This window comes from Malaya genurostris, chromosome 1, assembly GCF_030247185.1.
Source record: "Malaya genurostris strain Urasoe2022 chromosome 1, Malgen_1.1, whole genome shotgun sequence".
NCBI lineage: Eukaryota > Metazoa > Arthropoda > Insecta > Diptera > Culicidae > Malaya > Malaya genurostris.
The window spans coordinates 93,529,736-93,546,853 of NC_080570.1; the positions used below are offsets into that span (position 1 = coordinate 93,529,736).

Consider the following 17,118-nt stretch of genomic DNA (forward strand, 5'->3'; position numbering starts at 1 on the left):
TGTCTTCGACTTGCTTTCAAATAACATCGACTGCCCAGCGCTTTTGGAGAGATTGCATTTTAATATTCCTGGAAGATCATTGCGGAGAACAGACTTTCTTCAACGATCAGTCCATCGCACACAGTACGGTCAAAACAATCCTATGGATGTTTGTTGTCATCGCTTCAATAGTGTTTATCATTTATTTGATTTTACAATGAACAAAAACGCATTTAAAATTAAAATATTTATGTTAGGTTAATGTTAGTAGTTGTATAGTAATAGTCTGTGCGATAATTTTATTTTAATCGAAGACAAATTTAAATAAAAAACAAATTCCGAAAAAAAAACAAATATATTTCAATCCCAACTTATAAAGTTCATCGCTACTTTCTTATGGTTTTCATAACGATTGCTTCTGATTTCCATACACTTATGTTGTCGGTAATGTTTTTACGGAAAAATACATATACCGAAAACTTGGTAATTTTGTACCGAGCAGTTTTCACTTAGAATTAATTCGGTAGATTTTAAAGAAATAGTACTTAACGATCAGCAGTTTATCAGTTTTTAACGGATCTTTCGGTAAATATTAACGAATCCAATTGTCAACACGCTAAATTGGATCAAATTGAGTAAAATTGAGTCAATTTAAAAAAAAAAATTCAATGTCTAGATGCTTCGTTATTTGTTATTCGTGTTATGCGATTATCTTCGAATTAATTATGGATCGTAAGTATAAGTTGAGCACAATGATGATTAAAGTGATAATCATGATGGTGCTTTTCCGCACGCGCCCTTCTTCGTTTTATAAAAATATGGTAGCACAAGCTCTAGTTTCTAAATATCCGGCTCTTTCATCAGCGACAGGCGATGCTCCTCAAGCACTTTGATTCCATGCAAGCCACCTTACAGATAAAATGTTTTATTTGTTCATAATAAATACAATATTTGGAATCGAAACGCTAACTACAATTGGGGAATGTTTCCGACGAAGTTTGGAATTCATATAAAAATAACATATATTTTCAATTAAATAATAAAATGTATTCGAAGTTCAATTATTTTATTTTTGGTTGTCTGAAATTTCAAACGTTAAACTACAGATTTTTGTTTTGCTGTTGATTGAAATGATAAGTTTATTTTTATTTTATTCCGAACGAATTCTCGTGTGATTTATACGACATGGAAATAAAGTTGTCTTTAACACTTAGGAAAATCGTGTGATAAGTGTTAAAATGGTTATAGTTGGAATATTTCTATAACAGGCAGGATGATTTTGTTATCGTTCCGGAATGTAGTGGAACGTTTTGAAAGATCGCGGCGAGCAGTCGAGTTGGTGGCAGTAGTGTTTTCTACGTATAGAAAATTTGAAATTCAGACAGGATTTTTAAAAATTTTGTCGAGCCTGTACATCCACAGACTAACAGACATGACACTTTGAGTAAATTATTATAAAAGTAAATTTTCATCATGCACTAGTTCCACCTATACTGAACTGCGCGAACTGTTTACTATCGGTACACCCCTTGTGTTATGTAAAAGTTTTTTTACTAGTTGGTTACCCCTCGCTTGTCAACACCGATCAGCTGCTTGGCGGCAGACCAGAAGCAAGTAATTATTTTAACAAAACGGGTTCGATTGTGTATTGCGATGGAGGATGAGAAGTAGGCACAATTATGTTTATAGTTATGGATATAGGCAATATGTATTAAATCCGAGATTAAATCTGTATCCTGCATGAAATTCGCATGGACGTATACAAACCAATTCATTACAGGTAACTCTGTATGAATGGCAACTCTGTTGGTAAATGAAAAAAATAAACACAGTCTAGATGACAGACAGGATGTTTTTGATAGGGTAACGTGGCGCCATCATGACATATGCGAGTACTGTCCCAACTAAAGGAATATTCGAAATGACCGTTAAAATGATTGAAGAATCTAATTTGAGTGTCCTGTCTGTTAGTCTGTGATTATATGTTTTGCAATTTGTATTGTATTGCAATTTTTACCTATGGGATCATTTTGTATTTTCATTTTAGTTAACCAGTAGGCAGAATAATCGTGCCCTGCCAAGAGTCGATTTAGAGTTCGAATTTCTATGTTGCTGAGCTTTAGTCGTGTATACCAGGGTTTTACAGGAATCACATTCTGGAACTGAAAATATCTCCGGCCTTTTTCATGAATAGCTGCATACAACGTTGCCAGGTATACCGATTTCTCGGTATACGGTTTTTTGACCTCTATACCGCAATACAGATATGTCCTCCCAAAATACCGATACCGATTCACGGATCATACACATAAATACAGATTTTGGATTTTAGCTTGGATAGGCATGAGAAAAGGTTGTCGTGGGACCTTTTTTGCTTACCTCAATAAGCCTTGGTGACATTTTCTTGTGCAGCGCCCTTAGCAAATTTTCCTTTGAATTTACTAGTATTGTAGAAAAAGTAGGAAGTTGTGAAGGAAACTCATCAAGCAAACTCTTATATCAGCGTAGCCGCAATCTTGATGTATAAACTTTGCTATAGAAGCATGGACATTTCCGAGCATTAGTCAGTGCAGCAATGTTGTAGAAACAAAGTTGGCATAGTGACAGTGGTCTCGGCTCTTCGGCTGAACTTCGGGAGAAAGTCGGATGAACTTTCGACTTAAAATCGCAAGCTCAGCTTGTACTAAAAACTTCGGGCTTCACCCGAAAGTAAATGTTAGGAGTTTTAAAACCTATAGTTTGGGAGAGTGAGCGAGTCAGTCAGTTTCAAAGAGTTCGCGGTAGATAGCCGTAAGTCTCTGGCGTCGACCCGTAGACGGTTAAGAGTCAGTCAGTTTCAGAGAGTTCGCGAGAGTTTTCCTGCAGTAGTGCAATGTACTATGACGAAAACGGTAATCAAGTAGTGCAGTATACTATACCGAGAAGGTAATACCGAAGAACAGTTAGTGAAATAACAGAGACGTCTAAATCTAGTTATCATAGAGCCGTGTAGTCAAAATAAAATAATATTTTTTTTTATTCGATATAATTTTTTTAAAGGCACACTGCTTAAACTCTAAGGTGCCAAGAGCTTTTTCTAATTTTATTAACGACTAACTTAAAAGTAGGATAGTTTAATTGAATAATGTTGTGTTGGGGTCGCAGTGGTCGACTTTGGCAGATCCAGCCTTCAGCTGGCGATTGGCACCGGCCGGTGGATGGAATGTGTCATGAGTCTTCCAGATGACGTTGGCCGCATCCAAGTTAGTGTCGAACCTGCAGGTGAAAATTATTCTTAGCCACAGTTGAAACAACGGCGATAAATAGGAGGAACTTTCTAAGCAAGATGTAACAGATTACACTTGTATATTAATGTGTTTGAGGAACTGGTATATCAGAAGCATATATGAACTATCCCGACTCGCCAACACATCCCGAACCGGAACCTCAGGCGGTCTACCTCGGGCCCTGAGAGATTCCAATAGCACGGATCTGGCGTCGCGATACTCTACGCACGACCACACGACATGCTCGATGTCCTGATAACCGTCGCCACAGGTGCAGAGACTGCTCTCCACGATCCCGATACGCCGGAGATGTGCGTTGAATGTATGCGCCCAATGTATGAATGCCAATGCGCCCACTTTAGCCAATGAGTCTGCCTTTTCATTGCCCGGAATGGAACAATGCGAAGGGACCCAGATTAACGATATTAAATAAGACCGTTCAGATAAAGTTCGCAAGTGTTCCCGTATTTTCCCCAGGAAATATGGGGGATACTTTCCTGGCTTCATTGCCCGGAGAGCTTCTATTGAACTTAGACTGTCCGTGACAATGAAGTAATGGTTTTTGGGCAAGGTTTCAATGATCTCGAGGGTGTACTGAATAGCAGCTAATTCTGCAACGTAAACTGAACCCGGATCACTGAGTTTGTATGAAGCGGAGATGTTCTGATTGAAGATGCCGAAGCCTGTGGACCTTGTGTGGGTATAAACGATTTTATAATAATCGATGCATAGCAAGCCATGACTACTACGGCTGCGCTTGATTATTCCAAGCACTCAACTGCTACCACCATTTCGATACGGACTTTAACACAGGTAAGAAGTGTTTCGGCATATCTCTTGGGGATTCCTTTTCGGTGGATATTAAGATATTCACAGACCTGTCGATGTTTGATCCATCAGTGTAAAACACCTTTTCACAGTTGACTGTTCTAAATTTATTATGTAATATATTAGGGGCCACTCGAGGGCGTACGTGTTCCGGAATTCCACAAACCTCTTCTCTCATGGATGTGTCGAAAAACACAGTAGAATCAGAAGTATCGAAGAAATGAGCACGGTTGAAAACAAACGAAGAAGGATTAATATTCTGAGTCATGTAATCAAAATACAAGGACATAAAACGGGTTTGAGAATTAAGCTCAACTAACCTTTCGAAGTTTTCAATCACCAGAAGATTCAAAATGTCGCATCGAATGAGCAAACGATATGAGAGATCCCAGAACCGGTTTTTCAGTGGAAGAACGCCCGCCAGCACTTCGAGGCTCATCGTATGGGTAGATTGCATGCAACCTAAGGAAATGCGCAAGCAACGATACTGGATTCTTTCCAGCTTGATGAAATGAGTGTTCGCCGCGGATCGGAAGCAAAAGCATCCGTATTCCATCACTGACAATATCGTTGTTTGGTACAGCCTGATCAGGTCTCCTGGGTGGGCACCCCACCAAGTTCCGGTTATTGTACAAAGAAAATTGATTCTCTGCTGGCATTTTTGTTTCAGATACCTAATGTGACATCCCCAGGAGCCTTTGGAGTCGAACCAGACCCCGAGATATTTAAATGTGAAGACCTGAGCTATGGTTTCACCCCTTAGTTGAAGCTGTATTTGTGCTGGTTCTCGATTTCTTGAAAATACAAGCCCATGTGGATAAGTTGGCAAGAGTATCTTGTAACGGCCCTTGCAGTTCGCCAGCTTTGGGTCCTATAATGGACACAACGCTGTCATCGGCAAGTTGTCTCAGCGTGCAAGATGTGTTGATACATTTATCGATGTCGCTTACGTGAAAATTGTATAAAAGGGGGCTTAAGCATGAGCCCTGAGGAAGACCCATGTAACTGGATCGTATTGTCGACAAATCACCATGCGCGAAATACATGTATTTCTCGGACAATAGATTGTACAAAAAGTTATTCAAAATTGGTGAAAGACCATACTGATGCAACTTCTCAGATAGGATATTTATGGAAACTGAGTCAAAAGCCCCCTTGATGTCTAGGAAAACGGATGCCATTTGTTCCTTACGAGCAAATGCCATTTGAATTTCGGTTGAGAGCAACGCAAGACAATCGTCTAGACCAATTGTCTAGACGAAACAGAATCATTTTTTCGAACAATTTCCGGATACAGGAAAGCATAGCAATCGGCCAATATGAATTGTGATCGGAGGCTGGTTTTCCTGGTTTTTGAATGGCTATCACTTTCACTTGTCTCCAGTCATGTGGAAAAATATTGCCCTCAAGGAACTTATTGAATAAACTCAACAAGCGCCTTTTGGCGAGGTGAGGCAGATTTTTCAACAAGTTGAATTTGATTCTGTCTAGCCCTGGGGCTCTATTGTTACATGACAAGAGCGCAAGTGAGAGCTCTACCATCGGAAACGGTGTTTCGTTTGTATTTGGTGTCGCGGCGCGGGTGATCTTCTGTTCCGGAACAGAGTCTTGGCATACTTTTTTAGCGAAATCGAATATCCAGCGGTTAGAATATTCCTCGCTTTCATTCGTTGTGTTATGATTGCGCATTCGTCGGGCTGTGTTCCAAAGAGTGCTCATAGATGTTTCGTTCGTTAGGCCGTCTACGAACCGACGCCAGTAACCGCGTTTCTTAGCTCTAATCAAGTTCTTAATTTTAACGTCTAACACCGCGTAATTCCGGTAATTGTCAGGTGTTCCATTTTTTCTGAATGTTTCATACGCGGAGGCTCTCTCCGCGTTTAAATTTGTGCACTCTTTGTCCCACCACGGGTTGGGAGGATTGATATTGCAAAGGGATAAATCCAGCGCACTTGGTCTTGCTGGTGGTGCAGGTATCCGTGTCATTTCTCCCGTATTCAATAGTATCATATTGAAGTTGTCGCGAATATCATGGATCATAGCTGATCTTTTATCGTCGAGAAGACAGCCCCATCCCGTACCGTGTGAGTTAAAGTCTCCTAAAACCAACGTCGATGCGGGAAGGAGCTCAATGATATCACTGAGCTGCCGATGCCCAACCGAGGCTCTTGGGGGAATAAAGATGGAAGCAATGCAAAGATCCTTGCCTTTGATTGTAACATGACGTGCGACAGTTTCAATACCTGATATCGAGAGGAGGTTAATTCCATAAAAGGAATAGCACTTTTTGATCCCCAAAAGTACTCCCCAAAAGTAAGCCTGGTAATTCAATATTCGAACAGTTAAACACGATTGTTGCCACAGTGTAAATGCCTGAAAACAGAACCGTGCTGCTAATTGTACAGTAATAAAAACAAAAAGTTTAAAGAAGAAAAAGTACGGGTGTGTAATGTCAGAGACATAACTGGATGTCGTGAATACGAATATGACACGCTTTATTTATACTTCCGAATTCGAATTGGTAGTTGATCGATTGTTTGAATTGTGCAACTTCCCCCTCTTTCATTACTAGAATTTTAAACGATGCGCCTAGACTAGATTACAGATTAGTTACATTAATCATTCTGAAACGCAATTAAATATTATGAAATAAGCAGTATAGTTCTTTATAATAAAATAATGGTGGCTCTGAAAAGAACCTTTTATGAAAGCGTTCGTGATGGAGAGTGACGAGTTGAGTTCGAATTCCGATGGATACCGTTGACTTTCGATGGATACCGCTGACTTCCTTCATCTGTTTCCAGGCTGACCAGGCTGTTGTCCGTGGGTGCGATACTGATATGGTTTGTGTAGGTATAGCGTTCACAATCGATTACAATCTTTCAGTAAAGGAAACTTCAAGTTGCTGGATTGATCAATGATACAATAGGCCTGTGATATGAAAAGTATGAAATATATCTACGGCTTTCTACATTGATGTTCCTAGCAAAAACAAGATCGATACATGTGCCTCCAAGCGTAGTAGCTTGTGAAGGATCAGATTCCATATCCAGCTTCATATACTTGCTCATGAAATCAATGAATTTAATATTATCTTGTTTTGAGGCATCTATATTGAAATCCCCCGCAACGATCATCGGTGTAATTTTACGAGAATATAAAAATAAATTACGCGTGATGAAAAATTGCTTCTCTTTGTAAGTTGTATCTGGCGAAATATATAGAACAACTAACAGTGTTTTTATACCATTTAGCATAATATCGATTGCACATATGTCGCCGAAATTGTCAGCCAACAACAAATTTTCATCATATTGCACACTAAGTTGTTCGAGTTTATGAACAGTAGCAATCAAAGACGCAGTGTCCTTTAGGTAAATTGCAACACCACCAGCTCTACAATTAGAACGTTTATATTCGGCGATGCAATTATAGCCTGTTATACTCACTGCAGAACAATTGTCCAACCAAGTTTCACTAAATGCTAAAATATCAACTTTGGTTAGTATATTGTCAGTGAAAATATCTGAAGCATGAGCATTTAAGCTTTGAACATTGAAACTGATTAAGCTTAAACCTTGATTTGTCATAGCGATAAAATCCAACAGTGCGTCACTGATTGTGGATAGTTTATGACTGGATAGTCAGTTTAACTCTGTTCTCAGTTCCGTCATTCTGGGCGAATCACTACCCTTTGAGTGCCAAAATTTGAAGAAGTTCTTTTGGTTAGTTAAGTAAAGCCCATCCATTGTTGTCACCCGTGACAATCCAACATATACTAGTTGTTGTTCCAAAGATTTATCGTAGTCAAGTACAATTTCAGAAAATGTACCTCCCTGCGATTTATGGACCGTGAGTGCACATGCACTAACTATCGGAAATTGAATTCTTTTACAGTTGATGCTACCAAGCTTAATATTGGCTGATCGTTTTAATATAGGTACCCAATCAAATTGCAGTTGACCTGGGTTAGAATACACTAAAGGTCTAGATTTTACCTTTAAGCTGGCACCGATAATATTACTCTCAAATTTTAGCCATAATCGAATAATGCGCTCTTCGGGATTATCATCATCATGTTCGATAAATTTAAGCTCTCCTATGGCCCCGTTAACTAGCCCATCTTCGACATCAATGTTAGTTGAGATCATATAGGGCATTCCAAGCGTCAACCGTAATAGATAAGGTAGACCGCCTGTTTCCACTACGCTCATCTTATGCATCTTTAATCTAGCACTAGCTAGTTGTTCCGCATTTCGATAACCTGTGAAAACATCGTTGACAATAAAATCATAGCCCTCTCGTTCACGCAATGCTTCCGTATTATATCTTTCAACATCCATATTGCGATGGAAGAGACGTATAGCATTCGGAACATTTTGTTTACACCACTCAGCTGTTCGAAAGCGGCTTTCAATACGCTCATTTTCAGAATCAGTAAGTGGCATACCATTACCTATTTTAGTAAGTATGGAAGAAAATTCAATGTCAGCTTGTCGCATAACTTGAACTAATGGGAAGAAATTAAGTGATTGCCAGAGTACAGGTCCAAGAATAGAGTTTTTACATGGCTTGAAAACTGGCCGTGCGTTCACAGGTGGCAGTTGGCGAAGATCACCACAGAATATTATATGAATTCCGCCAAAAGGATCATCATAGTTCCCAGTGATGTCTTGCAACCGAGTGTGAATAATATTAAGCATATCTGCGCCAATCATGCTTACTTCGTCGATAATAATCGCTTTAACGCCTGCAAAAGCATTGCGATACAGTTGAAGTGCTTCGAACCCAAGTTTTGAACTACTTCTACGTGCCATTGAAATTCGAAAAGCAGAATGAACTGTAGTGCCTCCAATAGCTACCGCTGCTTTCCCTGTTGATGCACAGGCGACATATGCGTTTTTAAGTAAATTGTGTGCTTGACTAAAACGATTATAAGTCTCCATCAATATTTTCAGAGTAAACGTTTTACCACATCCTGCGGGGCCAGTGAAGAATATCTGCAAAGGCGTGTTCATACCGTCGAACGCATGCAAAATATCAATCAAATGTAAAATCAATTTTCTTTGATCTACATTTGTGGCCCTGACCATAGCACAATAATCCTGTTTGCTCATGACATTGGTACGTTTTTTGATGACAGCTGACAGAGCACCAGTAGGCAACTGTTCTATATCATCATCGTTGGGCTCCATAGTTATGGCCCGTACGTACTCATTGTGTTTATCGTTGGATTTTTGTTGATCATCACTTTCATTTTCTTCTGCAACACGAAGATATTCTTCGACGATCTGTTCCAACTTAATATCACAATCATATTCTTTTAACTTGTCGAATATGATAGTTTTATTTTGATCATACAAATCTATGAACTTGTTACGATCAAGAATATCACAAGCTTCATTTCGAAATGGTAGAAACAGAAGAACCATTTCACGCTTGTAATCGTTTAATTCAGACATTTTATATTTCAACCATCGCACTATGCGAGGTGCATTTCGCTTCTTATACGAATTCGTGTTACTGTTATCCTTCGTGTAACACGCTACGAAGTCAGCTAAACAAATGTCATCGAGATCTGCACGCTTTTCATATTTTTGTACTATGTTCAGCGTCCAAACATCGGTAGAATCATCATCAATTCCTTCCTCGTCCATTTGTTTAGTATGCTTTCTAGACTTTATACGTTCATGTGGCCACATGGTGGGTATAAATTGTACTTTCCGGCTGGCTTCTGACATTGGTTGACGTAGTAAGTACCAAGCAGCTTCTTGGGCACACATTTCTACTGAATTTAGCATTTTAATACTAACTTTTTTCAGTAATGAAGCATAATCTTGATCAGGGTATTCTTTTTGTAACTTAACTAATTCGAGATGTAAGTTACTAATACCTCTGTTCGTTTTATTAACATATTCAACAACATACGCAGCACATGAATATTCATCTAGAATAAATTGAAGATCCATGTTTGACAGTAATTTGTTTGCAACCCATTTATTATACGGGTTGGTCCAAAGTTCTTCCATGGAACGTTTCAAAAGAATTATAGGTCTTGGTGTGGAGGCACGAATTACATCCAAGTAGTCATCGTATGAACAATTACAATCGCAAAGGTATTCATCTAATGTCGCATAAATTTTTATATTCAAATTTTCGCGCATTTCTTCACCTTTTTTCATCAACCGATTACGACGGGAGTCATTCGATGGCATTGGCAAAATAATTCTTGTTTGATCCATGGGCCAATATGGGATATTAAACCGACATCGCTTTTCGTTCCGTTTGTAACAGGTAAATGTATGCTTATGTACCTGATTACTGTTAGAATTGATGGAACAAAGTCTATTAATAAGTTCAATTGTAGCGGGCATGTCCTCTGAAATTGTTTCTTTAGGATCATTGTTTAACCACAGCAAAATGTGTACATGTGGACTGCCACGATGCTGAAACTCTATTCTTTTGAAATAATCGACCACATAATATTCACCAAAGGGACTAAATCTTGACGAAGATAATATGTTGAGCAAGGTATCCACGAGTTTATTGAAATAAATGCAACAAGTGACTGGATCCTCACTAACGAGTGTAGCTCGCTGCAAAGCAGTCAGTTGATCTACTGGGTTTGCTAAATTAGCGATATGTTCATCAGAAAGTCTATATAAAATTTTTAACAATTCGGGCCATCGAGTTTCATTGGCACTCAAAGTCATGAATATTGTTGGTCTTCCAAGTTGTCTAATCATAGCGAAAACATCATGCTTACGTTGTTGCCAATATTGAACTGAATTTGGGATAGATTTGAGAAACGATAAATTACGCTCAATGCAAGTCTCCAAGAACTCTCGGTTCTTTAACATTTCGCGAGTTATATTCGCAGTTCCCATACACTTAAAAGTGCTGTGCAAACCTTCTGAAACACGAAGTCGCATTATTTTTGCTGCCATATACAACAGGTGTTTCGGTTTGGCACCTCGCCTATCCTGGCGCCTGAGCTCACTTGTAGCCATCATAAATGGTGTAACATGAACATCAGTTCTATAAGTGCGTGGATGCCCGAAATAAATATCTGGAAATGAGAGTTCTTCCGCAAATTCGTCATATATTATTGACAGAGGAATTCTATTCTGAGCGGGCGCAATTTCCAAACACTGGTCTTCATTCCAAAGGAGCGTTTGTTGTTGTCCAATTAAAAGCTCAAAATCACTCTCAGAATCAATACATTCCAGCTCGTTGTCAGGATCAAGTAATGTTGACGATGAGTGGTCAAACTGGTTTAGTTGATCTTGATTGATGACTATATTATAACGACGGTATAATGGAGTATCAACAAGGTACAAAAGCCACTTTTTCACAGTAGCTTTTTTAACGAATCCATTCAAATAGGATGATTTGTGAATCGAATGCTTCTTAATGCTAACATTGAATGAATAATCATCATCAATGTTTCTAGGAAGCACGCGAACCATCTCAGAAACATCTACTGGTACATTAATAATTTGTCCCATAATTGAATGACTACCTGCAGCATGACGCAAACGGCGAATCTGCATAAAAGGTATTCTTGGTGAGATGAGTCTCTCACTTATGGGATCAAGTGGAGGTAGACCTAGCGGACGATTGGGATATACAAAACCATTCGTTTTTGCTAGCTTAGGTACAACCCCACGTCTCAAACTGCTTCGGCATGTTTGACATGCTCTAAAGTTATCTGTGGATTCAAAAGAAGCTAATATAATAAGCAACTTTTCCTCTTCTCTGTTAATCGTTTTCAAATCATTTTGAAACCATAATCGATCGCAAACGCTACACACTACACCAAACTCATTATCAGTAAACCGCTTTTTGAACTCGCGATCAGCCCTTTCATAAACACACATCATATCTATAAAGAAATAAAAAACCATTCATACATTTCATTCTCGGCAGCTAGTAATGGAATGCAAAACTATATATTCTAAGCGTAAAACAATTCATTTTTAATATACTAATATAGGCTGGGTACAACAAATTTCTGAAGTAATTTCAATGAAAACTTTCAAGTACGAAGATTTCATTAAGAGACAATTGCAATGGTCCGTTTTGAAATGTGTACTTCCGTTGTGCAATTATAATTTTGATAATAATGATAATAAAATAATAATAATAATAATAATAATAATAATAATAATAATAATAATAATAATAATAATAATAATAATAATAATAATAATAATAATAATAATAATAAATAATAATTATAATAATAATAATAATCATACTAATCGTAATGAACAAATTACTAAATGACATTAAAAGTTTTGAAGTAATAAAATCAATCATATGAAATATCGATTATTCAGCGCGCATTAAGGTTAATCAACAGGATGTAAGATTATTGGAAAATATCAAGAACCGTTATTCTGCTATCCGTAATATTATCACTAGAACTTCGAACGAATATTATTGATATTTCTAAAAACGCTGTCGAAATCCAGGGTAGCTTGGATCCGATCGGAAAATCAATACGTCACTATTCAGAATAAGTGATAATAACATACCTGATCGGATTCCATTCGAGTGCTCATCTTGTACTCCACTCGGTTGCGAACTCAACGAACCACCTCCATCACTCGGCTCTGCTACTGTCTGCTCAACGCGTCTCAACAGCCGACTCGGCTCTCCTTCTGCGAGTTCTGTTGAAGCCTCCTGCTTCTTCCGCTTGCGGTAGCAAGCTTTGTATTTCGCCTGGAGATGCCTCGATCGCGCCATAATCGATACGTTGACAACGACAGCCAAATTCGAAATGAATGGCTTCTGAGTCGGTGCTATGCATTTTATATAGCAAATCAGAAGGAAGTTCTACAAACTGCAACCAATTTAAAAATGGGTTGTATAGAGTACAGAAAAGTAAAATTTCGCATAATTCTTTGGGAGTATTATTATGGTTCTAAAAAGAACCGATTTGAAGAATTCTGAAATTAGGAACTGGATCTGAGTTCAAGAATTAAATTCAGAAAAGGTCTGCTTTCATTGCCGACTGCTCCACCTGACGGCTGAAGTCCAAATGAGAGCACGACCTGAGCGTTTTAGGTTTGGCACCACGCAAAAGGCCTGCTCTCATTATCGATGACCGCTTCTCTCGACGATTGAAGTCCAAATGAAAGCACGACCTAAGCGTTTGAGGCTTTATACCACGCAAAAGGTCTGCTTTCATTGCCGACTGCTCCACCTGACGGCTGAAGTCCAAATGAGAGCACGACCTGAGCGTTTGAGGTTTGGCACCACGCAAAAGGCCTGCTCTCATTATCGATGACCGCTGCTCCCGACGATTGAAGTCCAAATGAAAGCACGACCTAAGCGTTTGAGGTTTTATACCACGCAAAAGGTCTGCTTTCATTGACGACTGCTCCACCTGACGACTGAAGTCCAAATGAGAGCACGACCTGAGCGTTTGAGGTTTGGCACCACGCAAAAGGCCTGCTCTCATTATCGATGACCGCTGCTCCCGACGATTGAAGTCCAAATGAAAGCACGACCTAAGCGTTTGAGGTTTTATACCACGCAAAAGGTCTGCTTTCATTGACGACTGAAGTCCAAATGAGAGCACGACCTGAGCGTTTGAGGTTTGGCACCACGCTAAAGGCCTGCTCTCATTATCGATGACCGCTGCTCCCGACGATTGAAGTCCAAATGAAAGCACGACCTAAGCGTTTGAGGTTTTATACCACGCAAAAGGTCTGCTTTCATTGACGACTGCTCCACCTGACGACTGAAGTCCAAATGAGAGCACGACCTGAGCGTTTGAGGTTTGGCACCACGCAAAAGGTCTGCTCTCATTATCGATGACCGCTGCTCCCGACGATTGAAGTCCAAATGAAAGCACGACCTAAGCGTTTGAGGTTTTATACCACGCAAAAGGTCTGCTTTCATTGACGACTGCTCCACCTGACGACTGAAGTCCAAATGAGAGCACGACCTGAGCGTTTGAGGTTTGGCACCACGCAAAAGGTCTGCTCTCATTATCGATGACCGCTGCTCCCGACGATTGAAGTCCAAATGAAAGCACGACCTAAGCGTTTGAGGTTTTATACCACGCAAAAGGTCTGCTTTCATTGCCGACTGCTCCACCTGACGGCTGAAGTCCAAATGAGAGCACGACCTGAGCGTTTGAGGTTTGGCACCACGCAAAAGGTCTGCTCTCCGAAGCTGCTGGTCCCACGACGTCTGCTTGCATCCAACGCACAAGAAGAAATGACCGAATTTCGACCACGTTTCCTCTTTTATACGCAGTCAGTTGAAGATATGTGCCTGACTACCTCAAAATCGTCGTCCTTGCGCGAAAAAGCCAAGCAAAAATAAAAAGTTTTCCGCGTTGTTTTCAAAGTTTGAGAAAACTTAATATTTGAGTTGTTTGTGGTTATCTCACACTGTTCAAAATATTATCCTAAATTCCTGATCATATTTTTGATGAAATGGCGAAAGAATTATGTTGCTGCCTTTAATACAAGTCGAGATATTCACGATTAAGTTCTGCCCATTCTTCCATATGGCTAATTTTGAAAAGGCACCCCATAGTAAAGTAAGTCGTATTCACGACAAAAGAAATATATTATTTCGCTGAAAGAAAATGCGTTCCAATTCTTCTCGCACCGCCGCTCCGACCAAGGCGGCTACACCTGGTACATATGTAGCAGAGATTCTGATACCGATATGGTACCGATAGATTTTTGCGGAGAATACAGATTTTTGTAACAATGATCTGGCAACGCTGCGACCTGCAATGGTGCATCTGACTCTGCTTGTTGTCGCCCGCATACGCATGCCTGCCAGATGGCTGACTAAACGCTGCCAGCTGGAAAAATATGGCTGGCAGACATTCTGGTGACCGACTGCCTCACCGCTCCCAGATATATAACTCAAACTAGAGATGGGCAATTCGTTCGCGAACTGTTCAAAAGAACTAGTTCTTTTGAAAGAATGAACGAGCTATAGTTCTTTTTTCGAGAACGGTAGTTCCTCAGTTCAAAGTCGAGGGATCTTTTTTTTTGTTTTTTTTAACTCGCTCAACCTTTTTTCAAGAACGGTACTAATAAGAAAGTTTCATCACGAAACCGCAGTTCTGTTTCGAGGGACCTTTTTTGCTCGCTTAAGCTTACAAAACTAAGTTTTGGTTTAGTCTTTGAACAAACAAACCAACGATGAATAGAACGAACGAACAGCTCTGAAGAACTAGTTCTTTCAACAGAACTCTGCATCGCTGAACGGTTCTTTGAAATGAACTGTTTTGCCCATCTCTAACTCAAACGATACAACCGTATCCACCAGGATTTTTCCACATTGAAATCTTTGACATTTTCAGCGAAGGTGAGAAGATGAAAACGCTCGGCAAACTTAGATACAGGCGACTTTGTTTTGTCAAATTGGATTTGACAACCGTCACTGAATCAATTTTGGTAGCCGTCTGGTGGCCATGGCTGCCCTGGTAGCCAAAACGCTATGCGGGTAGGTGCATCATCTAGTTTCTTTCTAAATCATATCTCGTTGGCCGAGTTTTATCAGTGAAGCTAGGAAAGGTCGAGTCACACAACTTCATTAACGAATCCGGTGTTCCTCAAGGAAGCAATCTCGCACCATTGCTGTTTTCATTATTTTTAATGACATTTCTTTTGTCATTCCACCAGGATGCAAACTTATGTACGCGGACGATTTGAAACTGTTTCTTGTTGTGCAATCGACAGCTGATTGCATGGAACTTCAGCAGCACCTAAACAATTTTCGTGAATGGTGCAATCTCAACCTCCTAACTATAAGTGTGTCCAAATGCTCTGTGATTTCTCTTTCACACACAAGAAAGGCCGATAGTCTGGAACTACACTATTTCTGGAAAAACACTTGAAAGAGTAACTGTTTTCAAAGATCTGGGTGTGCTTCTTGATTTTTATCTCTCCTTCAGACATCACTACTCGTATATAATTGCGCAGGCAAATAGAAACCTAGGTTTCATCATGAGGATCGCCAGAGTTTACTGATCCATACTGCTTGCGAGCGTTACATTACGCATTAGTATGGTCTACCCTTGAAGCCTCAGTGCATATTTGGTGTACTTACGCCAGTGTTTGGGTCAATAGAATTGTAGCAGTACAATCACGAATGGACAAATTGATGCTCCTGAGATTCTCTCGCAAATATGTATTAATGTCCCTCCAAGAACGCTAAGAGCGCGGAATTTCTTGCGACTCGACTTACGAAGAACGGAGTATGGTCAAAACGAACCGATTAGGGCAATGTGCAATGTTTTCAATAGTGTGTACGACCTTTTTGACTTTTGTGTATCTAGTGTTGTTTTCAAGAATAGGCTTAAGAGACTCAGATAGATTATAAGTAGAACTTAATTATTTTTAAGCACTTGACAATGTTTGTACCTTTATTCGTTAGATTAATGTTTTTGAATTGTGATTATGTAAACAAATATGTAAAATTTTAAATAGATGATGGGTTTTTACGCGCATTTGATGAATTTCAAATGGGCTTTTCCCACTCCATCAAAAACTCCATTGAGATCAATCCAGGTCATATGGAAAGAAATAGATAAATAAATAAATAAATAAATGTTGCTATGCGGATTAAGAATTCAAGTACTCCCTATTTTTATATTCTTGTAAATATACGCCGATGATAGTTGTGGAAGATTTCAATACAGATTCATCAAAGCTAGATCATATTAAATTTATTGATTTTATGTACAAGTATATGAAGTTGGGTATGAAATCTGCTTTTTCTCAATCTACTACACTTGGAAGCACATGTATTGAACTCGTATTTGCTGGAAATATCAATGTAGAAAGCCGTATATATAGTTCATACTTTTCATTTCATGGGCCTATTGTAGCATTGATCAACCCAGCGAATTGATGTATTCTTTATTGGAAGATTATAAGCGGTTGTGAACGCAATATCTACGCCAACCATATCAGTATCTCATCCACGGACAACAGGTCAGCTTGGAAATAGATGACGGGAGTCAGCAGCATCCATCGGAATTCGAATTCAACTCGTCACTTCC

At 39.4% G+C, this 17,118-nt stretch overlaps 1 protein-coding gene across 1 annotated transcript; it reads right to left on the reverse strand.

The window, feature by feature from the left end:
- Positions 1 to 7,717: 7,717 nt before the first annotated feature.
- On the reverse strand, positions 7,718 to 12,824 carry LOC131426888 (uncharacterized). The gene is made up of 2 exons (XM_058589643.1): positions 12,614 to 12,824; positions 7,718 to 11,682 (listed from the first exon to the last, which is right to left on the reverse strand). Exons 1-2 carry the CDS (start codon positions 12,822 to 12,824, stop codon positions 7,718 to 7,720), a joined length of 4,176 nt encoding a protein of 1,391 aa, XP_058445626.1.
- Between the last annotated feature and the right edge of the window lie 4,294 nt (positions 12,825 to 17,118).